Here is a 25,019-nt window from a genome sequence, read left to right on the forward strand (position 1 = left end):
GCTGCTGTTCAAAGGGAGAGTAGTTGTCTGCAGATGACGGCAGAGCCTTGCTCCAAAGTCCTAAAGGCCTGCACTGTGATTCTCCTCTGCAGCCTGCCAGGCACTGCAAACAGCACCTGCACCTGCCACTGCCACTTCGAGGCCCATGGGATCTGCTGGATCATGTAGCCCCAGGGGCACAGCAGCCTGGAGCTCTTACACAGCCTCACTCAAAACTAGAAGCTTTCTGAGTCACTCGGTACATGGGCCAGAGTAACAGTATTCTTCTCTGTTTCGCATTTCAAGCATTATTACAGCTACTGTAAACAGACAAGAGTCCCTGTTAGGGTTTGTGTCTAGATGTCCCCCCAAAGCTTCATGCAGTCATGGGGCGGGCTTCTAGAGTTTATGATTGATTCATGGTCCAAAGCTGGGATTATGGGTGTGAGTGCTACACTGGCCCTGGGGTGGGCAGTTTGCATACAATGTAAGGGAGGGGAAAAGGCTTGCTCTTCTCTGCTCCCTCCTTTTTGTTATGCTTTTGCTGTGTTCTGCAGCCATGAACTTGCCCTCTGCCATGTGCCACTTTGCCTTGGAGCCAGCTGAGTATGGACTGAAACCTCCACACACTGTGAGTTAAATAAACCTTTCCTTCCTTAATTTTGGGTGTTGGGTATTTTGCCCCAGCAACAAGAGACAAGTAACCAAGACAGTCCCCCTCAGTCATTTCCTGGCATCCATGTCTGGTCAATTCTAGACAGGCAGACGTGCAGATATTCACCATCCTTCCTTACACCCAGCCCTGTGCCGAGCACTAGCACTTTGGGGAGGAATCACGAATCTTTGCTCATGGAGGGTCTCCAGTCTTTTGGGGAAACAGACTTGGACCCAGATAAGGGCCACACAATGTGCTCAGAACTGTATCAGAAAAGTCAGCAAAGTCTTTGAGAAGAGGTGTTACAAGCTAGGTACTAAAGAATGAGGAGGAGTTGGCCATTTGGGAGACAGGGAGGTGCTCTAAGCAGAAGGCACAGCACATGCAAAGGTTTGAGGGGTATGGAGATTTCCCAATGTGAGAGGGAGTGAGGGAGGGCAAGAAGGAGGGAGGAGAGGGGGATATGAATTTGAATCTGGGCTGCGCAGGGCAGAGTGGTAAGGGTGATGGGGTTTACTCGAGGTCTAGGTTTGGCAGAGGGAAGCGAGTGGGCCCGGTGGGCAGCAGTCAGGCAAGGCCGGCCCGGGAATCCGGCTGAGGAGCTCGTACTTCCGCTTGAGTACTTGGAGTGCCGTGGAGGGTTTCTGAGCAGGGGAGTGACACTGTTGGATTTGGGCTTGAAAATCATCTCTTTGGATTAACAGAACCTGGGGGCTCAGCCAGACTCCCTCGGTCAGGGCTAAAGAGCACAGCCTTTTTATTTTTATTTTTATTTTTATGAGTACACGTTTGCTGCACACATTGATTCCACTGTGAGGAGTTGATACCCGTGTGTAACACGTCTTAATCCTTCTGTTCATACTCTTCCTCTCCCCTCCATCCCCCTTTCCTCCATCCATTGATCCCCTCCCCTTTCACAAAAGATCTTGGAAGAGGATAGATTTTTTTAGGGGGTGGAAGAGGTAATTCTAGGCCTGGACACTGGGGAGTGGGTGAACGCCAGGACCTGGGAAGGAGAAGAACTTGAAAGGGTACAGCTCCCCAGGACCAGCCTTCGGCCTTGATAGGACCTGATTCAGCTAAATAGAGCTGGGGAGGGATGGCGAGACCTGGGGGACTTGTCGGCTCACTGCCCCTGAGGTAACCATTAATCCGTCTCCTGGGGGAACCCAGGGACTGGTCCCTTGAGGGGCAGATCCTGGGCAGAATGGAGGAACACACAGAGGCAGGCTCTGAACCAGCGCTGGGGGACCAGAGAGTCCTCATCGACAATCCTGCTGACATTCTGGTCATCGCTGCTTATTTCCTGCTGGTCATCGGTGTTGGCTTGTGGGTGAGACGTTGCAGGTTGTTGGCGGAGAACGGGCTTCTGAGGCCGGGAGGAAAGCTTTCAGGGAGACCCCAGACTTTGGTGGGGGAAGGATGCCTGGACATGGGCAGGGAAAACCCGCGGCCTGGAGGCGAGCAAATCTAAAGGCCTCAGAGAACCCAGTCAACCTGCATTTCTTGTCCCACCTTTGGGTGGTGCTAGTTGAGGGGCTCACTGGGTTTTAATCAAGCTGGGCGTTTTAAATGAGGTCTCTGTTCCCCTGTCCACATGTGGCTGGCCAATAGGCCATGTCCAAGGCCCACTGGAAAGTCAGGCGGAATTCGCCACAGCAGGCTTGAGGAGCTGGGCACCAGGATGGGGGTCTGGGTGGCTCGGATGTCTAGGAGGAGGCTGGGGGTGGGGGTATGCACAATCAGGGGAGTCGAGTGCTGGTTAATCTTCAGCAGGCAAGAAGGCGGAGGAATGTGTTGAGGAGGCCAACGAAGTCCAAGATGTGCCCCTAAACCCAAGTCTCCCCCACTTCTGTTCGCCAGTCTATGTGCAGAACCAACAGAGGCACCGTTGGTGGCTACTTCCTGGCAGGACGAAGCATGATCTGGTGGCCGGTGAGAGCGGCCGGGCTGGTTAACAGGAGGGGCCCTGGCGAGACCGCCTGGCTCACCCCCACCCTTGGCCACCCAGGTCGGAGCCTCCCTCTTTGCCAGCAACATCGGCAGCGGCCACTTTGTCGGTCTCGCGGGGACTGGTGCTGCAAGCGGCTTGGCTGTGGCTGGGTTTGAGTGGAATGTAAGGGCTCGTTCCCCACCACAAACCTGTCCCCGAGGGAACCTTCGAAAGATCCCGCACTGGGGAAGCTCCTGGCGGGGAGGGTTGTGGGTGAAATACGAGAGGAGGCGGGACGTCCTGACGGTGGGGTGAAGTTGGGCCGGAGTGAGCGTCATGGGCGCAGCTTGGGGGCAGCAGGACGCAGGGGACGCCCACGTTCAGGGCGGGGGCAGGTCCTGCTCCTGGATCGCGGCGCGAGCTGGAACCCGGCACTCCCTCGGGCGCTGGTACACTCCGTCCTGAAGGGGGTCGAGCAGTTCCGAGACGGAGACGCCCTCTGGAGTAGCGGTCTGCAGATCTTCCGGGCCCAATGAAAGCCCTTTGCAGCAGCTGAAGAGGAGCAAAGGTCTGGGCTGAGCAGCATCTTGGAGGGTTGCGGGGATCACAGGGTTTGCGCGCAGGGCTGCCCGGAGGAGGAGGAGGTCTCCGAGCGGAGCCTTGCGGACAAAGGTCTGGGTGAGCGGGGCAGCGGCAGCTGCGGCGGTCAGCGTGCAGGCGGCAGGGGACCCGAGGGGGCCTGGCGGGGTGAGGGCCCCAGCACGGGCCCAGGAGGGTGTCCAGACTGGTGCCTCGCGCCCGCGGCTCAGGATCATCCGCAGCTGCCCGCTGGGCCCTGGCGCGAACCTGCCCGGGACCGCTTGCCCGAGGGCGGCCGCGCAGGAAAAGTCTCAGCTCCTTCGGGCGCGAGGACAGTGACGGACGGGAGTCACGGCTCGGCTGCGCGCTGTGCCCACAGGCGCTGTTCGTGGTGCTGCTGCTGGGCTGGCTCTTCACCCCGGTGTACCTGACCGCCGGCGTCATCACCATGCCGCAGTACCTGCGCAAACGCTTCGGCGGTCGTCGCATCCGCCTCTACCTGTCGCTGCTCTCGCTTTTCCTGTACATCTTCACCAAGATCTCGGTGCGCATGCGCGGCGGCCGGGACGGGCTCCTAGAAGGGGCGGGGCCGCCCCGCAAAGCCTGGGAGAGTTCGAGCGCGCGGCGCCAGGGAAACCCTGGTGGAAACCCTGGTGGAAACCCCGTGGAGGCAGCGCCTGGGAGGAATAGGGCACAGGGGCCAGGGCTACAGTAGATGCGACCAGGCTGTTAAGAAATGAGGGACCCTTTGAAGTGTGGCCACCTAGGACTGTGGATTGAGCAGGAGGTGAACGCGGTCACTGACTTGTGTGCTTGCTCTTCCCCAAGGTGGACATGTTCTCCGGGGCCATATTCATTCAGCAGGCCTTGGGCTGGAACATCTACGCCTCTGTTATCGCGCTGCTGGGCATCACCATGGTTTATACGGTGACAGGTGGCTTCAGCAGAAGCCTGGGAGGGGAGCTGGCCCGGAACGTGTGTTGGGAGCTGTGACTGGGGTTTCGGGGAGCAACTAGAAGAAACGGGGAGCAAGAGACCCGCAAATCTGATATGGTCCAGGGAGGAGAACGAACAGGAGAACCCCTGGGGAACAAACTTTTTCTCTTCCCACTGACCCTTGGATTTGGACTGGAAGGTCCAGCGCCAAGCTGGTTTGGGGCTTGAATGGGGCTTGGGGAAGTGAAGATTTTCCACTCTGCTCCCCACACCACCTTTTGAGACAGGGTCTCACCGCATAGATCAGGCTGGCCTTGAACTTACTATGCAGCCCAGGCTGGCCTCAAACACACAGTGATACTCCTGCCTCAGCTTCCCAAGTGCTGGGGTTATAGGAGTGTGCTGCCACACCTGGCTGATTTTACCCTTCTTAAATGCCGGGGAGTGGATTTGGTCAGTTAAGATCTCTGTCCACAGTGCAGCTCTGAGGATTCCAGGGTGGGACCTGAGTCTGATGCAGAGCAGAGCAGGGTAGCGGGGTCTGGTGCCGTCACCGGGATAGGATGGGATGAGAAGTGGGCCCTAGAGAATCACCCCCTCCTACCATTTAGATGAGGGAGCTGGGGGCTAGAGGGAGTCTAGAGAGGAGATCCTGCGTGTGGGTGCCTGGCCAAGGGGCCTCAGTGGAACCTAAAACTCAGGCCACTCTGCTCTCCAGGCTGTACTTCCTGGCGCTGCAGTGCAGGAGTCCGGAGGTTGGCCCATGGTTTTGAAATTTGTTCTCCAGAAAGGAAACTTCTTCAGAATCTTAGGAAGGCCCCTCTGAGCTAGGGATCAGGGGCTGGGCTGTCTCCACTGACTCGGCGCTGTTGCAGGAGGACTGGCAGCGCTGATGTACACGGATACGGTGCAGACCTTCGTCATTCTTGGGGGGGCCCTCATCCTCATGGGTTACGGTACGGGGCTCAGCCAGTGGGGGAGGGGCACGGGGGCCGGGCAGGGGCCTCAACGTCTCCAGCGTGTGGACCCTGGGAAGGGCCTTAGCGTTTGCCTTTCCCGAACAGCCTTCCACGAAGTGGGTGGGTATTCGGGCCTCTTTGACAAGTACCTGGGAGCTGTGACCTCACTGACGGTGTCCGAGGATCCAGCTGTGGGCAACGTCTCCGGCTCCTGCTATCGACCTCGGCCTGACTCCTATCACCTGCTCCGGGACCCTGTGACAGGGGACCTGCCGTGGCCTGCACTGCTTGTGGGGCTCACCATCGTCTCCGGCTGGTACTGGTGCAGTGACCAGGTGAGCGGTCAGGGCAGCAAGCGAGGGAAAGTGCTGAGCCGGAGGCCGCGCAGGAACTAGAGCGGGGGTGGAGGGGGACGGCAGCCCGAGGCAGGCCCGAGGGGCTGGAGTCCAGGGGTCACACCCAGGCAGGTGATCACGCCTCGTCACAGGTCATCGTGCAGCGCTGCCTGGCTGGAAAGAACCTGACTCACATCAAGGCGGGCTGCATCTTGTGCGGTTACCTGAAGCTGATGCCCATGTTCCTCATGGTCATGCCAGGCATGATCAGCCGAATCCTCTACCCGGGTAACGTCCGCATCGCTGCCCTGCCCGAGTTCTGGGCTGCGCCCAGCCCCTTTCTACTGTAAGGACCCCAGTGCCAGTCCTCCTCCCGGCACCCTCCTCAGATGAGGGAAGCTGGTGACGATGTCCTGCCTCCGACCAGAGGTCCCACCTCCCCCCTGCCAGGATTCCCAGCCTCCACTAGGATTCGGCCCCAGGGCGGGCTCCATCCTACCCACTCTCTTGCAGACGAAGTGGCCTGTGTGGTGCCCGAGGTGTGTAAGCGCGTGTGTGGCACGGAGGTGGGCTGCTCCAACATTGCCTACCCACGGCTTGTGGTGAAGCTGATGCCCAACGGTGAGGGCAGGCCCGTGCGCTGTCCCTTGCCCACACGAGCAGGGACCTGGGACACTGCCCTTGCGGAAGGGCGACCCCGCTTTTACAGCTCCTGTTCGGCTACAGGTCTGCGTGGACTCATGCTGGCCGTCATGCTGGCGGCGCTCATGTCCTCGCTGGCCTCCATCTTTAACAGCAGCAGCACGCTCTTCACCATGGACATCTACACCCGCCTGCGGCCCCATGCGGGCGACGGGGAGCTGCTGCTAGTCGGACGGTGGGCCTCGGCTTTCGCCCTCCTGCCTCACGGATTAGCCTGGGTTGGGGCACGGAGGATTACAGGACCGGAGGGTCCTGGCTGAAATCACTCGATGGCCCCCACTGCAGGCTCTGGGTGGTGTTCATTGTGGCGGTGTCGGTGGCCTGGCTTCCGATAGTGCAGGCCGCACAGGGCGGGCAGCTTTTCGATTACATCCAGTCGGTCTCCAGCTACCTGGCGCCCCCCGTGTCCGCCATCTTCGTGCTCGCAGTCTTCGTGCCCCGGGTTAACGAGAAGGTGAGCGGCACGCGCACCTTCGAGCTCGGGCAGCGCCTGACACCCTGAGGCTGACGCTGTCTCCCCCGCAGGGCGCCTTCTGGGGGCTGATCGGGGGCCTGCTGATGGGCCTGGCGCGCCTCATTCCCGAGTTCTCCTTCGGCACGGGCAGCTGCGTGCGGCCCTCGGCGTGCCCGGCGCTCATCTGCCGGGTGCACTACCTGTACTTCGCCATCGTGCTCTTCGTCTGCTCCGGCCTCCTCACCCTTGTGGTGTCCCTGTGCACCGCGCCCATCCCACGCAAGCATGTGAGTGGTGGCCTCCGCGGACAGGACGGGCACTGTGCAGACCCATTTCCATGCAGTGGGGCCAGGCGTGGTGGTGCACGCCTGTAAGCCCAGCACTCCGGAGGCTGAGGCAGAAGGACCGTTGCGAGTTCGAGACCAGCTTGGGCTACAAAGTGAGCTCAAGGCCAGCCTGCACTCAAGAGCGAGACTCTGTCTCAAAAAGAAAAAAAACAAAAAACAAAACAAAACAAAAAACCCCATTCAGCAGGGAAGGTGGGAATTCCTACACTGAGGTCGAGGGGCGAGCGCAGGAGTCCAGTGTGAAGCTGCAGTTACAGAGCAAGCAGAGATTCTCACTCGGATGACATTTATTTGAAGTGGCTGAGGGGGGTTTGAGCTGAACACTTTGGCAGGTTGGTGATTAAAGCTCCCCAAAGCCTGGACTTTGGGATACAAAACACGAGACAGGCTGAGAGGAACACAGCATCACCTCGAAAACCCACAAAAGGGGCTGGCTGTGCGCCGCCCCAGGGACGGGGCTCCCAGCGCAGCGGACGGCAGGGACAAGATACGGAGCTGCGCTGGGGGAAGGGGGCGGCTGAACAGACCTCACAGGCACGAACACAGGCAGCAGAACCGGGAGGCTACAGCTGTGAGGGTGGACAGGTCACTCGGGTGATGAGGCTGGGGTGCGCACAGCCGGTAGCTTTAAATACCCAGCTGAGGAATTCGGGGCTCAGCCCGAGGGCAAAGGGGCAGGCGTGGGAGGGGAAGGAGGCCGTGACAGCCGGTGTGCAGAGCACAGCTGGGGCCAGAGCACAACCCCCACTCGCCCCGCTTCCGCCCGCCCAGCTCCACCGCCTGGTTTTCAGTCTCCGGCACAGCCAGGAGGAGCGGGAGGACCTGGATGCTGAGGAACCGGAGGCCCCCACACCCTGCCCGGTGCAGAACGGGCTGCCAGAGCGCGCGGAGGAGACGGAGGGTAAGAACTGCCCGGGGAGGCGGCCCTGCGAAGCCAACCTCCTGCCAACTAACCGCGCGGCCTCGATTTCCCCCAGGGCCCCGGTCCCCGGCCCCTGGCCCGCTCCGCCGGTGCCTGCTGTGGTTCTGTGGCATGAGCAGGGGCCGGGCAGGCCGCCCCCCACCCCCGGCTGAGGAAGTGGCGGCTGCAACAGCCAGGAGGCTGGAGGACATCAGCGAGGACCCACGCTGGGCCCGTGTCGTCAACCTCAATGCCCTGCTCATGATGACGGTGGCCGTGTTCCTGTGGGGCTTTTATGCATGAAGGCAAATGCGTTGGACACCTAAGCCACAATGGAGCAGGGTTCAGCCTCACAGTAGTGGGGGTGGGGAGCCTGCAGCGGTCCTCCGAAAAGGAGAACGGGCAAGGGTGGGAAGGCCCCGGTCCTCCTCCTCCCTGCTTCCTCTCTGCCTGGGGCCCAGTGCACCTGACCGGCAGTCGTTTCCTCGGAGGCCTTGGCCACCCTGCTGCAGCCTAAGCATAAATAAAGTCGCTCTTCCCGTGTCCTGCTGTGGCCTACACGCCAGGCTCCCGTCCTGGGCCCCACCGCAGCTGCTCACAAGTCCTTCTTTTCCGGAGACAGGAGCCACGTAGCCCTCCACTCGTCCACCTCGAGCTGGTGCTTCTCGGTCTGCCAGCCGGTGGCCCGCAGGCCTGGGGAGAGGAGACGGGTGATGCTGGGGGGAGGCGGGGCTGCCGGGGGACTACGCAGCGGCACAGAGCAGATACAGCCCTGGTGCGCTGCCTGGGCGATCTCCGGGGTAACTTTAGGCTGAACTCTCATGTGAATGCAGCCAAAATTCGAGACAATACATAGAAAAGGGGCAGAACAGAGGAAGCTCTAAATAAAAGGTCTTTATCAGTACATCAGCCCTACTCCCACCCCTAGTTCTTAAAGGCCAACTGGGGTTACACAGACTGTGGACACCAACACAGCCTCAGAGGCCATCCTAAGCTCCCCACTCCACAGAGGGAAACTGAGCCCTAGCCTTAAGATACCGCAGAGAAGCCCGGTCTTTTATTCCCCAGGTGAAAGCGTGGGGTGAGTATAGGAGGGCCCTGGGGGATAAGAAGATATGGCACCTGAATTACCTTCCAAAAACGTGGGGAACAGCCTGTCCAGCACTCCATAGCTCTCCCTGACGATGGCCCAGCTATCGTTCCCAGGACCTGAGGCAGGTGCAGAACCAGAAGCTCTTACGTCCTCCAAGGACACAATCCCTGTCCTCCTCACCCGTGCTCTGAGGCCCCAACGTCCAGACCACGAGGCTCTTACCTGCCCGTAACCGGCTCCTCAGTTCCTCCAGCTCTCGTGGAAGGGGCCCATCTTCCCGCAGGGCTCCCAGCAGCAGCCCGTGGGTGGCAGCCTTTAGGACTGCTTCCGGGCCTGCCATCTGGCTCAGAACTACCTGCACCTGGTCTGCAGAGACCCAGGGGAAGGCAGGGTATCAGGGAAGGGCTACCTCTCCACACACCCTCAACCCTGTTCCCCCAGACGCCCTCGCCGGGCATCGAGGGCCCTTTCCCCAACCCTTCCTGTGCAGCTTCATTTCCCGTTGCTTCCCAATGCTCTGGCCAAACTGAAACGTCCAGTGTTCAAATACAGCTTCACAGCGCTCAGTGAGGCGTGCCAGTGAGAATTAATCCCACGAGCAGATCAGCAATCGCAAGGATGGTTTTGCCAAGAGGGGCGTTGTAGAGAACCCTTTCCCGGGGATGGCCAAAGGGCACCACCCCTTTGAGTGTGTGGCAATACCCAACGTGCTTTTACATAACCACCTCCTATGAGCCACAGACAAACACGACAGGTCACAAGGCAGCGGAGGGCTAAACTGACTTCCAAAAGGCGCCCGGGACGTGAGCGCGTCAGCTTTAGTTTGCAGCGCCCACCGCTGAGCACTGAACTGGGACGGGGTGAGCTGAGCCCAGGAGCCCGAGTCCACGGCTGGAAGAACGTGGCACACTCACTTCGTGACTGGTTCCAGCAGAGCAGATAGGGTTCTTGGTGCCCCTCAACCAGCTGCTGCAGCTCGGAGACACTGGCGGAGAGGAGACGGTGGGGGAGGGGGAAGCCAAGGCAGCGGCCTCCACCTGGGCAAACCGTCAGCCCCACCTGCCCGTCTGCGCCCTTTCACTCACTCCCCATCTGTTCCTGTTACACCCAGCCCACGCCCGCCCTTCCTTTCCCCACAGTCCAGTCTCCCATTCCCAGCCACGGTCCTTCCTGCATCTATCTTGTATTTCGTTTGTTTTGGTTTTTTTTGGTTTTTTTTGGTTTTTTTTGAGACAGCGTCTCGGTATACAGTGCAGGCTGGCCTTGAACTCATTGCAATCCTCCTGCCTCAGCCTCCCGAGTGCTGGGATTACAGGCGTGAGCCACCACGCCCGGCAAATACATCTCTTCTACCTACTCAGTCGCACACTGCTGCCCTCAGGCTCTCACGCTGGCCTCAAGTCTGTTTAGAGGAAATGAAAAACCCGGAACAGAGAGGTGGGCCCTGGTCAGTGAGGCCAGCGGTACCAGAGCAAGAAGCACGTGAGGCAGGTGTGGGAGGGGGACGTGGTGTGTGGGAGACACGGGGCCACTCACCTGGAGACCACGCAGTGTAGAGGAACTCCTAGCGACAGAGACAGCGACGGCCAGAAACCTGTGGGGAGCAGGAGTCAGGACGCACAGGCATGGGCAGAGGCTGGGAGGCGCAGGACGCGGGACCAAGGGCTTGGGGTCACCTGTCCAGAGCGGCTCCATCTGATTGGCTGAAGCGGTGTCAAGTACCTCCCCCCTCTGCAGAAAGTGCTTCAAGACCAGCTGGAGCCTCTTCTCATTCAGGGTCTCCATGACGAGGGCACGCACCGCCCGGTAGTTGGCATAGATGTGGAGGGCAGTGAGGAGGAAGAAACATCCGAGGCTGAGGCTGAGGCAAGAGAGTGAGGTGGCCGTGCGGGAGGGGCCGGCGGGGCACCTCCCCCCAGCCCTGCTCCCGGCTTACCTCGGGCAGCCGGACACCAGAGGAAGCATCGCAAGGCTGACCAAGAGCCCCGCGAGGTTCACCAGCGTCTCCTGGAAAGGGGCAGAGGGGTCGGGAGTCGGGGGGTGACCCCTGCCTGCACTCACATCCTTGGGTGCTTCTCACCGCGCTCCTCCCTGCTCCGGGACTGCCAGGGCTGCGGCGGGGGCGCCAAGGTGAGTTTTAACACTTTGGGCGAGCCAGCTGCCCTTTAGAAGCCAGCTGCTCCTCCGCGCAGGAGGTAGCAGTGCCCTCACACGACCCTTGGAACTCGCCTTCTGTTTTGCAAGAGCAGCTGAGAAGCCCCGTACCAGGCACTCCCTGTTTTGGGGGACCTGTTTTGGGGGACCGCTTTTACACCGTGCTAAGAGGTAGATCTCTGTCAAATCCCTTGGCACTCAATATCTGGCAAGCAAACCTGCAAAGGGGCCAAAAACTACTCCGGAAGCAAAGCACAGGACCCAAGCCCTTGTGAACTGATGTTATCAGAACCCTCTGGGGTCAGACGGAAGTCCCCCAAGGGCAGAAGTCCTCAGGCTGCCTGCCCCCAACTCGTCCGGAGGGAGGAGGGACTCGTGCAGGTGCCCCTGACTACTGGAGGCCCAGGGAGAGCTGGTCCTGGCACAGGAGCGCCTGAAGCTAGAGCTCTTCATACTCAGTCCCGGCAAAGGGTTCGGGTTGGGCTGTGGATGAGTCAGCAAACCGGGGCCCAGGAGCAGAGGGAGCTCCTGAGAAGTCAGTCATTCCCTGCAGCCACGCACAGTGGTAAGAAAGCAAACTCAGCAGACAGCAGGGCCTGCAGCGGAACTGACGCCCAGGCCGCGCTGGGATGTTACTGCCTGGCCCAGGAAGCCCCGGAGCCCTGCAACGAACAGCAACGGGGCCAGGAGTAGGGGCAGGGCTGGCGGCCAGGAAATAGCCGGTGAAAAAGAACGGGCACAAAACCGGAGATCTTAGAGAAGGGCCTGGATGGTTCTTATTTCTCTCACTCCCGCTGCCCCCCAGTAATGGGGATGGAAGCCCAGGCTTTATTTTCAGACAGGTTCTGGCTATATTGTTAAGTTGCCCAAGCTGGGCTCAAACTTGTCATCCTCCTGTCTCAGCCTCCCAGAATGCTGGGATTACAGGTGTGCGCCACCATGCCCAGCTGATTTCTCCTGCTTTACGCAACTTCTGCAATTAGAGCGGGAAGAGACAGGAAGAACTAATGCAACCCATCCCCGAGAGAAGAGACCTGGCCGAGGGCACCCGGGCAGACTGGATGGCTCTGTTGTATTTCCTCACGTGTAAAGCCACGCGAATACTTACAGCACGATTGCACTGCAAGGACTGGATGAGCTCACAGAAAGGGAACCGCTGGCACACAGCGAATGCTTTAAAAACACTCGCTTGACTTATATTATCGGCAAAACAAAACAGAAGGCTGGAAAGGCCTGGATAGCACAGAGGTTTCTAAATCAAGGCAGCACCAAAAACCACTCCCATTTCTGGGACCTCACAAGTTCTCACTTCTCTCACCTATAAATCAGGAGAACAGGACTTGGGTCTAGCCTGAAAGTTGCGTGGTGCAATGGCCGTAGGCACCTAGCGCAGCGATGTGGGAGGATTTCATACCGACAGGGTTCATTCTCCATACCCCCTTGGTCTGATGCAGGGTGTGCTACAAGGGTTCGCTAACCCTCTGGGCAGTGCTCACAGCCCCGCACGCTGAGTTCGTTTTGACCTGCCTTTGTATGCCGGACCTCACATGATCAGACCACCAGCTCTGAGGGCGGGGCGGCGGCCTGCAGAGGGCAGCAGCTGGGGGCCGAGGAGGTCAGCCTGGACTCGCTGCCATCAGAGCTGTGCCCCCAGACGGGACTGCACGTCCTGAGAATCACAGCAGGAAGCTCTTGTGTTTCTTCCGGTGTCTTCCACCTGGATCCCTCACAGGGGTGCGCAGGGGTTTCTTTCATGTTTCCTAAACCGGGCCCCTCCACTCCCCACAGCCGCCCCCCATGCCGGCTGCTCACCTGGCTGCCGTCCTTGGCTGACACGTCGGCCATGTTGTTTCTCCGGGCCTGGTGCACGGTCAGTGCAGCCCGAGTGGCCCCGCCAGCCACACTCACAATGCACTGCGCGGGGAAAAGGACGCGTGAACGTCAGAGCAGCCCTGTGCTGTGTGGCTGAACACCTAGCTCGTGCCGGGCCTCAGGTGACCGCACAGCGCAGCTCTGCATGCTGTGCTTGGTGTCTCGCTCCTGCCCTGCAGCCCCCAAGCAATGCTGTCATCTGGGGGAAACTATGACCCTGTGGACCTGGCACCAAGGAAATGCATTTCCTTCCCCAAGGTGGAGGCCCAAAGGTCATTCTTTTTTTTCTTTAAAAAGAAATTTTTTTCTGAGACAACAAGGTCTCACTATACATTCTAGGCTGGCCTTGAACATACTATGTAGCCCAGGCTGGCCTCGAATTTATGGTCAACCTCCTGCCTCAGCCTCCCAAGTGCTGGGATTACAGGTGTGTGCCACCGAGCCCGGCCTAAAAATCGCTCTTAACCCAGAACTCCTCCCCTCATCCTTTCCCTTGCTAAGCAACCAGGCCCAGTCTGGCTTCCAAATTTATGTTTATAGTCTGCTTGTAATTTCGCTACACTTCCTGTCTCAGTGAAGCCCTATTCAGCCTTTCAGGCTAATTCCAAACCTACACCAGTGGCCCAGACCTCCCGTGGCACCTGGATTTCTTCTTCTGAAATCTCAAGCGGGCAAAGCTCACCGGGGAGGTCACAGATTACCCTCTTCCAGCCCACATTTCTCAGGCCTCTTGTAGGTGTGAGACACCGACTAAGGCGCTGTGATATGAGTCAGACACAGGCCCTACCCCCATGAAGCTCAGGACCAACAGATAAGAAGCGAGCAAGCTACTACAAGGACGGAGGAACAGTCTGTGAAGCCCAGAGACCAGTGGTGCGGAAGGAGGCTGGAGACGGCACGGCCCTGACCGTGCGGAGCCTTGTAAGTCTCGTTAGGGTCGGTGTCCTGAGAGAGCAGCAACGGGGCAGGGGAGGAGGAACCTGACTTGATCTTCGCTTTTAAAGGATTACTGGGCTGTTCTACAGTGAGAGACGAAGCAGAGACTCCAAGGACGGAAGGGTGCTTCTTCAGCAGCGGCGCTGACAGGGAGCGGAAGTTAGGGAGGAAAGTAACCGCTCAGTAGAGGTCTGGCTGAGGACAAGGCGGTGGGAGGAGGCGCGCACGACAGCCAGGCTGCTGGCTGGTGCAGCTGGGGAAGGAGTGCTGGTCCCTGAGACTGGAACCCTAGAGAGGGGCCCTACGGGGGAGTTCAGGCCCTGTTCCATCCCCTTACTTGACAGATGAGGAGACTGTCGCCCAAAGGCAGCTTCTAGGGCAGAAGGGAACACATGCCCAAAATCACGATCTTTGGTCTGCAGCCAGGCGGGGGTCTTCTCTGGGGTTCCAGACCCCCCCTTCTCTGGGGGTCTCCACGGGGGGGGGGGGGCTGGAGGAAGAGGTGCTCGTCACACTTAGTGCCTCTACCAGCACAACTAAGTGTCCCCTGGCACAGAGACCGGCTGCGCCCAGACACCAACAGGGCTTGTGCAGAAACACTATTCTCAAGCGATTTTAGAGCAGGCCTTTGACACGGGTCTGGCGTGAACCCCTGAGGCTTCACTCTCTGCGGAGGTTCTTGACACCCTGGTGAGGACGGGCTAGGTTCCGCCTTGCAGCTTCCCAGGCCTCAGCTTCTGCAGGTGAATGAAGCTGAAGGCGCTGTCAGAGCGCCCGGCACAGAAGAGCTTGCCTCCACCTGGCTGCCCCCTCACTCAGCGGCAGTGTTTTCTCATCCGTGGGCCTGTTTCCTCCTCCCAAAGACCCACCCGGCACCTTCAACTCATTCCTCAGGACCCAGCCTCAGGGGAGTTTTCTGCATGCCCTGGCCATTCTTCATCCGGGTACTGGGGCTTCCTTTCATAGATGGGAGGCCCTGTGTTCTGTGCCAAACATGCCGTAGGCACTCAATATGGTGGTCCCAAACCTGCCTTGGACCGGCTGCCTGAGGCCCTAGGGACCACCGGGCTAGAAGAAGATCAGAAAAGCTGGCTGGATCTCAGTAGAAATGTGTGAACGCTGTCTTTCTTTTAGAGGTGCCATGAGTACAGGTCCCAGAGGAGCTCACACACAGCACCACCAAGGCAGGTATCTGGGTGTACAGGTGCCAGGGAGTGGGTACCTTGGCCAGGTTGCTGGTGCTGACGGTCACAGTGAAATAGAACGGGAGCGCAGGGGCCACAATCTCGAGGAACATGGCTGCATCATTGAGGATATCAGCAAAAAGTCTGGGGAAAGCACCAGAGGTTAGAGGTCACCAATAAAATAATGTTCACAATAAAGGGCCCCGACCTCCCCTCTGCCCAGCCCCTCCTTACCGCCACTGCTTCACGTTGCAGTCCAGCTTGCTCCTGTTGGGGAGGAAAGGGTGCTGTAACGTAGGCTGAGGGGGAAACACCTGCTGGGGCAGTGTGGGCAGTCCCAGCCTTGGGACGGTCTAAAGGGCTGAGGGAGAAACGTCTCCAGGCAGACATCTGTCCTCATGTTCTGCTTGTTTCGCTGAGGGCACCCAGCAAAGGTTCATACACAGTAAGTATCCCGGTCTGGTAAACACTAAATTTACCATACGCTGCAGGTCACAGGTAACTAGCCCAGATCTCTGTGGAGCACGTGGAGAGGAGGGGTAGAGGCAACAAGAGGCCTGGCGCAAAGGGCTAGGCTGTCTCTACTGCAACGCCGCGATGGCTACCTCTTCGTGTCTCTGTGTCTGCCTGGCTTGTGCACATACACTTGGAGACCATTTCTCTCAGATCCCACCACCAGGAGCTGCTGCAGCTCCCAGCCCAGTGCAGAATGTGCAGCATTCGCTGAGCCGTAATGTGAAATCTCCTGCGGGGAAAGGCAGCGTTCCTGGGTGCGTCGGGCTTGGTCTAGGGTTCTGTCCGAAACAGCCTGATACCATGGAAAGAGTACAGGCCGTGTAGCTTAGGAAGTAACTTCGCCCTTCTGGACGTGTTTCACATCATTAAAATGTGCACGTTCAGTCTCACCCTACAAAGGTATCGTAAGGACTAGAGGTAACACACAGGGCTTGTGGGGCAAGTTCGAGCTAGTGTCACGAGCACTTCTTACGTGCCATGGGACACCGCCTTTGCAGACCACTGCACTGACCTGCAGAGTCACAGCGAAGGCTGACGCGGTTGCTATCATTACCCTGACACTGGGGTGCACTGCAGGAGCCTCTGACTGGGAAAAGAAACTCACCCTTTCCACCAGGCAAAGACGATGCGGCCCAGCATGCCAGTCGAATCTGGGGGAGAGAAGGCACTGGTTAGAACAGGGAGGAGTCTGGAGCTCAGAGCCGACAGCACCCTAGCAACAGTGGGTCACAGTGGCCTCGGCAGCTCAGTCTGGTACAGTAAGTTCTAGACAGACATGCAGTGCTCAGACCCAGCTGTCCTTTCCTACGTACTCAAGAGAACACATACCCACTGGGCTCCTAGCCGGTCTGCAGTAACACCTTCCATGGCCCTCCTCCTTTCTCTCACCTTGATCTCTTCCCTTCAAGTATATAATGTTCTAAACCAAATGTTCACCCTTCCACTTAAGGTTCTTATACTGACTTAATGTAGTACTCTGAACATGGCAAGATTATTTTTACTGGTTGACAGAGGGCCTACTGGATCAGACTTAATTTTTTCCCCCTTGACTCATATCCTATTAAGTGGGCATCCTCCCTGGGCCCTTGACAAAATGGGGGTCTTGTCTACCTTTCTGTGGGAAGCAGTATGCAGGGATCTTTACAAACCTGGAAGGTGGCTGTAGGATGCCCTCCCTACTGCCTGAAAGACAGTATTGTTCACTAGAATGAGAAACTTGATCTTTTCACCTATTCTTTTTTTGCTCAAAATTAGTAGAGCTGTAAGGTTTACTAGGGAATCAGCTGTTCACAAACTGTATTTGGCTTCACTCTAAAATCTTAAATAGCCAAAAAAAGTGTGGTAGATAAGAATGGGACAGAGAGTAAGTTGGCCTGGGTCTAAATTCTGGCCCTAAGTGATCTGAGACAAGTTCCTTGGCCTATCTGTGCCTGTTTTTCCATCTAAAAAATGAACTGGCTCCTGCAGAGAATAAGATACATAGGCCGTCATGATACTAGCTGCCAGCAGTACTACCACTGTTAGTTATGGCAATTAACATAATTCCAGTGGAGGTCTGTAACTGAAAACGATCACATCATAAAATTCCAAGGGTGTTTTTAATATGAAGCTCTGTATATAAATTTCCTATGTTTGATGGAAACAAGCTTGTAAAATCCTTTCTAATTAACAGAGTAGGTATTTTTTCATATCTTAAAATGGCCTTCTGTTTTCTTAACATATCTGAGCCAAGGGCACATACAGCTTCCATGCTCATGATAAAGACTGGGTGCTTAGAAATGACACAAAAAATCGACCCAACTGCATTCCAAAAACAGCCACCAGGACAGCAATGGAAAAGATCCAAGTGTAGCATAGTGCACTGACGTGGAAACGGACTGCGGTGATAAATCAACTGGGCTCAAATCTAGGTCCTGTCATTTAATGCATGCGTGACCCTGGGCAAGTTACTATTGCCTCAGTTTACCCCTTTACAAAATGGGGAGAATGGCAAGATCTTCAGATGCCACGAAGATCAAATCAGTACACAGAAAGACTGACATAATAAGCACGGTCAGCATGAATTATTATTGCTAGTATTCAAAAAAATAGACATCCAGGACAAGGCACAGATCACCACGGCTTCTAGTGTTTTCCCACACCGTCAGAGACGCGCCTTTCTAAACAGGTGACTATTATCTAGACAGCTTGCTCAGTCCGCTCAGTCTTAACTGTGCGGGCATAAGCAGAAGCCTCCTGATTTTCCGAGATTCAGGGAGAATCATCAGAGATGTGGCCAGGAAGACGTAGGAGAATTAGCATCCCCTTCAGTCCGATTTAAATACCCCTGGGGAACAGGAGTGAATGACAAAGGACAGGGAAACAGAACTGGAAACAGGTTTTCCTTTTTTTTCTCTACTTCTCTCTAGGTGGCAGAGTACCAAATTTTATCCTTTTTTTTTTTTTTTTCCTTCTTACTTGTTTTTCACAAAGCTGAATACAATCAGCAAATGGTCACTATAATTATGACAGCACATCTAATATCCCAGAGGATTCAGAGTACTTTTCATCCTTTCCAGAGCTTTCTCTTTCCTATTTAGGACCAATTCCTTTTTTCCTGGAACTAACCAATTTCCACCATCCTACGCAGCTGGCAGTTTTATTAAATAAATTGCATTTTCAATAGAGGTGAAGGGGAAGGAACACTTATTTTACGGATCTCGGATATTTATTCATTCATTTATTTAATTTTGAAACAGGGACTTGCTATATAGCCCAGGCTGGCCTGGAACTCGCGGCGACCCTCCCGCCTGAGCCTCTCAAGAGCTGGGAATTACGTGCACGCAGGCACCATCTTGCCTGGCCATGGGATCCAGACGATTTATAAGGGAAACAAGGGCAGCGGCTGGGCTGGTGCGCACGAGGAGGATATTCTAGCTGTGGGTAATAAGATGACGTACTAAAATCTGAGCAACGCAGTTGAAGCTAACAATATGTAATATAACAACCACTGTTAATTCCTATCATTTTGTCTTGAAACCCTGTACCACTTTTAATGTTCTTGCTTTGTTTCGTTTATGTTTGTGACGTTGGTATGCTGCTGTTTTTTTTTTTTTCTCGTTTACTATCTTTTAAAAAAAAAGATGACGTACCAAAACCTAGGTGCTCGAGGGAGCTGGATGCTAACTAACCGCGCACAAATGCACACATCGCAACGCAGACACCGGCTGGCGGGGGCGGGGCGGGGCTGCACGGTCGGAGCACCGAGAGGCCAGGGAGCGGGCTCGGCTGAGCCAACAGGTAGCGCTGCGAGGGTCCAGCTCACCTTTCACGAGCCAGGTGGCCGTGGCGGCCGCCAGGGAGGCCTCCGCGTTCCCCACCCCCAAGCCCAGCATGACCGCGTGGGTGGCCAGGGCGCCGGAGAGGCTGGAGGCGAAGGCCTGGGGGGAGAAAGAAGGGGGTGCGCGAGCCCGGGGAGGTTACCTCCCGTCCCGGCGGCCTCGGGCCCCGCCCCGCCCCCGCCGCCCGCGCACCTGCACCGAGTCCCACGTCTGGTACGGCACGTAGTCGGGGCTGACGCTGTCCGGGAAGCCCTGGGGCAGCAACACGGCCTTGAGGCCCGAGAGGGGCGGCATCGCGGCCATGGGGGGCCCCCTGCCGCCCCGCTCGGCTCCTTCGCGTTTCGGGGTGAAGGCGTGGGAGATCCTCCACCAGGGCCAGCCCCCCGCCTCCCACTGCAGGCTGCCGTCCGCCGCCGCGCGGCAGCTCCGCGCGGCCTCGGAGCCGAACTGCTCGGAGCACAGCGTGCTCTCCCGACCCGCCGCGTCAGCCATCCTGGATCTCTCCGCTCCAGCCCTGCTAAAAAAGCAACGCAACAAGTTAGGCTTCCGGCTGGCCTATGGCGGCTGCCGAGGGGCAATCTTCCTTTGTACAGCTGGCAAACCGGACACTGTGCCCTTTGACCTTCCGGCCCTGCGTCACACACCGCAGAGGGGGGCCAGCCTTGGCTGCAGGAGCAACCAGGGCGCCTTGGCCCTGCAAAACCCAGACGGAATTTCTTGTGGCTTACAACTTTCAGTAATGGGGAGAAGGACAGAAAGCATCTTTAGGGAAGTGGTTAAGGTGGAGACTCCCTTGAGCTCAATTTTTAGTTGTATGACTTTGAGCAAGCCAGGGTCCTTCTCTGGGCCTCAGGTGCCTTCGTTCCTGGGAGGCCAGGGACCATAATTTTCTCCCCAGTAGTACCTAACTTATAGCAGGTGCTCGAAGATATTAATGAATGAATGCATGACTGTTCACAGAGCTATAAGTTGAAAGCCCTGGCTTGGGGGTCCCAACAGACCAGGCTGGCCACCGGCTTCCGAACAGTCATTAGCGAAGTGCACAAAAAAAAGAGCTTTAATCAGCATGACCATGCAGAGAGCAGATAGCTATGTAAGACCTGACTTCCAGGGTCTGACAAAAACTTTTTTGAAGTTTTGTAGAAAAGGGGAACACACCGGGCGTAGTGGCTCATGCCTGTAATCCCAGCACTCGGGAGGCTGAGGCAGGAGGATGGTTGCGAGTTTGAGGCCAGCCTGGGCTACAGAGTGAGTTCAAGGCCAGCCTGAACTGCATAGTGAGACCCTGTCTGAAAAAAACAAAACCAAAAAAAAAAAAAAAAAAGGGGAACAAAGGCAAGGGTTGGGAAGTTTGTATAGCTTCCAGGATGGAGCGGGTGGAGGTGTGGCCAAGCTGTCAGGGTAGCTAGTCCTGGTCCAGTCCCTGCTCTAGATTACTTAAGACTGTTCTGTGAGGGGGCTTCAGAGAAGTCCTTAATGCGTGAGGGTGTTAGGCAAGTAGTTAGACATTAGCAGGCCTGGGGGGACAAAGGAGAATAAAACAAGCTTTGTCAATTATAGTAAGACAAAAAGACCTCAGTGTAATAATAACGTTTATAACCATCTATTAGGTCTCAGACCAAAAATATGCCTACACAGCATAATGAAATTTCAGGGTCAAACAGTGTGCACAGCTGGACTGCATAGCCAGCCAAAACTTCAGGGGTTTATTCTTAAACCAGGCAGCTAGACTTTCAGCGCTCCCAGTTGCTATGACCAATGGCCCAGCGATAACAAAAATGAGAACAAAAGTAACATTTCAAGACCCTGGGTTCAATCCCCAGTACCACTACGATAGATAAATAAAATAGTGCTGGAGATATAGCTCAGTGCCAAGGCCCCAGGTGCAAATCTCCAGTATCAAGAGAGAAGAAGAGAGACGAGAAGGAGGAAGAGAGAAGGAAGGGGAGGAGGAGAGGAAAGGGAGAGAGGGAGAAGGTTCTTGTGTGTTTACTTGGGGAGAGGGTCCATGGAACTGGGGGAAGCATCTAAAGCCAGTGTTTCTCTCCCTCCAAACCTATCTCTTCCTCTCCCCTTTCCTTCCATTTAGTGCAGTGTAATGAAACCAAACTAGAAATTTGCCAAAAGCATCCTTTCTCTTTTCTTTCTAGTAAGAAAATAAACTATCATGGTTACTGTCCCCTTCCCCATTCGACCCCAGCTTACAACTTGCTACTTGAACTTCTCTTTCTCCCTATCACCTTCCTCCTGGACTTCAGCCTGGAACGCCCTTCTACCCTTCCTCACCTTATCTGGGGCAGATTCTCCCATCCAGAGTCTCTCAAGAGACTGTGAAAAACCTGAGTACATGTTAAAAAAAAAATTTAAGTGTCCTGGTAGATCAAAAAATTGAAGGGTTACAAGCGTTCTGTTGTAATTTTAATGTTAGCTTCTGTGAGTGTGCTGACGTCTGAGGCCAGCTTCTATGAATGAATTCCACCAGAAGACCTTCCTCTGAATGCAGGTTCTGTCTGAGTTCGTACCTATGAGGGAGATCTTGGGTAAAGATGCACAGCTTTAATGCCGGTTATTTTGGTGAGGGCAAAAATGACACAAATCTGTTGAAAACAGACGTTAGGAAAACTATTTAAAAAGAAGAAAAAGCATCTCTGCTTTACTGAGTACTGGGCGATACGGTGGTGAACAAGACTAACTCGTGTCCATTCTTGGGGAGCACACGCGGGCAGGGTCCCCTCCTGGCCTCTCATAGATGGCTCTCAGCAAAATGTGTCTAAAAGGGTATTTTTAATAATGATGAATGCATGCTTGAAACAGCACTGGGCACCAATGAAGAGATGCAGTGGAAGCTGCTATTACTGGACCATCGCTGGAGCTGGACAGTAATTGCCCTCCCGCTGTGGCCAGGGTGTGAACGTGCCTGCCTGGCAGCAGGGGCTTGGTGTTCGTTTCCTTCGCCTTTGGAGCTGGGCCATTGGTTGTCAGGGAGAGGGCAGATGTATGTTTTGGGTTTGGTCTTGCATTTTCTGGATCTCTTCATTTATCTGTCTTTCTTAGCCTCCCTATCTTTCTCACTCCAAGGAAGCCTCACCCTGACTCTCCACCCAAGCTGACCTATCATCTTCTCTCAGGACCTAGTTGTAGGGCGTTTCCTTCCCAAGCCGACACTTGAGTCCTTGCCTGCGCCCAGCTGAACGCAAAGTAGCTACGTACCCTGAAGTGTGTGGGTAAAACAGACTGTGCCGCTGGATCTGAAGGTGAGTCCAACTTGGAAGAAATGTGAGCTCAGAGCCCAGCAGGATTTGCAGGGTTTTGGGGAGGAGGTGACCCTGCAGGGGATGCGGGGTCTTTAAGGGGGAGTGAGAGGATTGGGGGAAACACCCACCAGTGAGGGAAAAGGCTATTTACATTCTACCTTTTTCTGTAGGCAGATGGCTCTTCTTCAGGCCAATAAGGACCTCATTTCTACGGGAATGAAGGAATTTAATGTTCTGCTGAATCAGCAGGTAAGGAGGCTACGTGCTGGGTAGGTGTGGAAAGGATGTGTTGGGTGAGGGCAGTTACTCCGGGGAAATAACTGTAAGCTGTGAGGGAAATGGTGGGGGTGATAGAAACAACTAAGGACAGGGAACACAAATTAGAGAAAAGAGGATGGGAGAGTTCGTGAGCCTCTTCTGATACTCTTGAGTCTCGTTCTATCTCGCCTGGCCCCGTCCCCCAGGTCTTTGATAACCCTCTGATCACAGAAGAAGACATGGTGGTGATCGTGGATGACTGGATGAACATCTACCTCAACTTTTACGGGCAGCGGATGGCAGGGGAGAAGGAAGAGCAAGACAAAGCCCTGCAGGAGTTTCAGCGAGAGCTCAAGGCTCTGGCCAACCCTTTCCTGGACAAATACAGGGCCTTCCTGAAGTCCCATGAGGACGTGAATCACGCACCGCCTTCCTCCTAGCCCAGAGGCCCAGGCCTTCCTGTCTAAGGGCCCGGCAGTCCTGCCCCGTGCTCTTCCTGTCCTCAGGTGATGGTCCTTTAGGGTGTTGCTCTACCCTGACATCCCAATAAATACCAGTTTGACTGAACCTTCTGGCACTTCGTTGTTTCTCTCTGACTTAGGAAGGCAGTTGGTCCCTCCTTGTTCAACTCTCCTTCTTAGATGTGCTCTTGGGGGCCTTAATTCAGCAGCAAAGGTGAGCAGTTTTAGTAACTCCTTGTATACTAATGAGGTTGAACCTCCGTGGGTTGAGGGACCTGGGCCCGTGGTAAGCGGCGACACGGTGCAAAGAAGACACCGGAGACCAGGCTGATGGCGCAGATCCACTTTATTGCGGAAGTACCAGGCATTTTATTGAGTAGGCTAGAGGCGTGGCAATGGAGGCGGGCTAGGGGAGTGGTTTGGAGGCGGTACTTTTGGCTGGGGGCTGTGCGAAAGTAAGAGGTCAGAGCGGGACAGCCTAGGCAGGGCGACTCACTCGGTGTGCCGAGGACATGACGAGTCTGAGTGTGTTCAGACCCGCTCCTCTGCCACGGCCGCCAACCAGACCTCTGGACCTCTCTTTCCCACATATTAACATAGGCTGAAGGATGGGATAGGCAACCAAGGCCTAAAGAAAAAGTGCTGGGTCAAGAAGGGTGATAGAAGGAGGAGACAGAAGCCCTCCAGTCTCTCTGATGCATTTGTCTAGCAGGAAGTTGTTGCCTATCTCCTTGTTCGGTCTGCACCGGATCCACTGCCTCCATGTTCCCCCGGCTTTGGTTTAAACAGTGCTCTAGGATCTTATAACTCGGACACCCAGAGGATCACAGTAATTTGGAGTTGTAGTGGATCTCGGGAGCCCTTCAGCGTGTCCCTTATACTTCCGACTTGAAACTCCTTATCTTTGGCTTCTCTGTCCCTCAGCCCCAGATCCCGGAGCAGATTTCCCAGATGCCCCAATCTTTCTGTCAGACTCCTATACTCTTACTTTTGGGCTGTGGGATAGTACCAGGGCTGAGCCAGGCTTACAGGCTTTGGAAAAAAATAAACGAATCTCCTCCCTACCTCGTGCTGGAGATGGAACCCAGGAGAGCTCTGCCCTGAACTTCATACCCAGCCTTTTTCATTTTTAAAATTTTGTCCACAAGGCTATGTGTCTGAGAGGCCACCGCCCACACAGGGAGAGTTCACAGGAAGGAGGGGTGGGCCAGAAGGCTAAGTCAGTCAGATGAGGTGTGAGGTGTATGCCAGGACCTCCCACCTGCAGTGACTTTCTGTGTCCCCTGTTCTGTGGGAAAAGTTTGGGTCTGGAAGGAGTTGTTCCCTAGTTCCTGTCACCAGCAGGCTTTCTCTTCCTGACTGTGAACCCTACCCCCTTTTGGTTTTGCAGTCTTGTTCAGGGTACAGAGGGAACCAGCTGTGTCCGCAGCCATTGTTCCAACCTTAGAGGTGTGAGGAGGCCTCAGGTTCACCAAGAGAGTGGTGATGCCCCATGAAAACAGCCTGTGAGCCCCTCATAGACGTGGCTGGGGCTTTCCCGTTGTACCTTCCAGGAAATCTTCATTTGTCTGTGGGGACTACAGCCCCATGTTTGCAAAAAGTCCTGGCTCAGTATGCATGGGTGGAAGAGCATGACGGAAGAACAGTATGCAAAAGTTATATTTGCATTGTTGCTGTGAGCAGTATAGCTGCAAAATTCATCTAAAGCCACTTTGGGCCCACTTCACAGAGACAGTCTTTCCATAAATTTAGAACAGTCAGGGCCGGGGATCAGCGCCTGCCTGGCAAGCACGAGGTCCTGAGTTCTATTCCTGGTACAAAACAAAAAAAATCAGAACTATCCAGCCTTGGGAACTATTTAGCTAACCATTTCTCATGTGTTCAAAGGAAGTGGCCAATCAATAGGGATGTGGTAGAAAGGATTCTTACAGTGGGTGGGGAGTTCAACATCTGAACTCTGTTCTAACCAGTGTTTGAGACACTGCCAAAAAATTCTTTTAGGACAGAAAAACTGTTTAATGGCACTGCATGTTCTTACATTCTTATTACCTGTGAATCCAATCAAAAGTCTACCTAGAAGTAACATTTGGAATATTTTTATTTTTCAGAAATGATATGAACCATTAAGACCTGATGGTCCATAGTAAAGATAAAGGTACTGTTGTAGTTTGGAGTTTTTCAAGGGGAACAC

At 55.6% G+C, this 25,019-nt stretch overlaps 3 protein-coding genes across 5 annotated transcripts; 2 read left to right on the forward strand and 1 right to left on the reverse strand.

The window, feature by feature from the left end:
* The first annotated feature begins 1,408 nt into the window (after nt 1-1,408).
* Slc5a2 (solute carrier family 5 (sodium/glucose cotransporter), member 2) lies at nt 1,409-8,323 on the forward strand. 2 transcript variants are annotated; one of them, XM_005405327.2, is made up of 14 exons: nt 1,409-1,967; nt 2,498-2,569; nt 2,646-2,750; nt 3,526-3,690; nt 3,975-4,080; nt 4,958-5,038; nt 5,147-5,376; nt 5,529-5,664; nt 5,890-5,997; nt 6,103-6,253; nt 6,364-6,532; nt 6,604-6,819; nt 7,651-7,780; nt 7,857-8,323. In XM_005405327.2, the coding sequence occupies exons 1-14, from the start codon at nt 1,842-1,844 to the stop codon at nt 8,081-8,083; spliced, it is 2,022 nt and encodes a 673-aa protein (XP_005405384.1). In that variant the 5' UTR covers nt 1,409-1,841; the 3' UTR covers nt 8,084-8,323. The 2 variants fall into 2 exon arrangements, with proteins under 2 accessions (XP_005405384.1, XP_013360331.1); XM_013504877.1 differs by lacking the exons at nt 1,409-1,967; nt 2,498-2,569; nt 2,646-2,750 and adding an exon at nt 3,047-3,135.
* Nucleotides 8,055-19,446, reverse strand: LOC102008546 (chromosome unknown open reading frame, human C16orf58). The gene is made up of 13 exons (XM_005405326.2): nt 19,048-19,446; nt 18,840-18,954; nt 16,140-16,185; nt 15,254-15,286; nt 15,058-15,163; nt 12,840-12,941; nt 10,810-10,880; nt 10,550-10,734; nt 10,410-10,467; nt 9,788-9,858; nt 9,096-9,239; nt 8,912-8,989; nt 8,055-8,473 (listed from the first exon to the last, which is right to left on the reverse strand). Exons 1-13 carry the CDS (start codon nt 19,345-19,347, stop codon nt 8,376-8,378), a joined length of 1,407 nt encoding a protein of 468 aa, XP_005405383.1. The 5' UTR covers nt 19,348-19,446; the 3' UTR covers nt 8,055-8,375.
* On the forward strand, nt 16,198-22,934 carry Ahsp (alpha hemoglobin stabilizing protein). Of its 2 annotated transcripts, none has more exons than XM_005405323.2 (4): nt 16,198-18,814; nt 21,934-22,109; nt 22,284-22,358; nt 22,574-22,934. In XM_005405323.2, exons 3-4 carry the CDS (start codon nt 22,284-22,286, stop codon nt 22,805-22,807), a joined length of 309 nt encoding a protein of 102 aa, XP_005405380.1. In that variant the 5' UTR covers nt 16,198-18,814; nt 21,934-22,109; the 3' UTR covers nt 22,808-22,934. The 2 variants fall into 2 exon arrangements, with proteins under 2 accessions (XP_005405380.1, XP_005405381.1); XM_005405324.2 differs by having other exon boundaries at nt 21,984-22,109.
* Nucleotides 22,935-25,019: the final 2,085 nt, after the last annotated feature.

The sequence above is a fragment of the Chinchilla lanigera genome, unplaced genomic scaffold (genome assembly GCF_000276665.1).
Source record: "Chinchilla lanigera isolate Chin_1 unplaced genomic scaffold, ChiLan1.0 scaffold00092, whole genome shotgun sequence".
Lineage (NCBI taxonomy): Eukaryota > Metazoa > Chordata > Mammalia > Rodentia > Chinchillidae > Chinchilla > Chinchilla lanigera.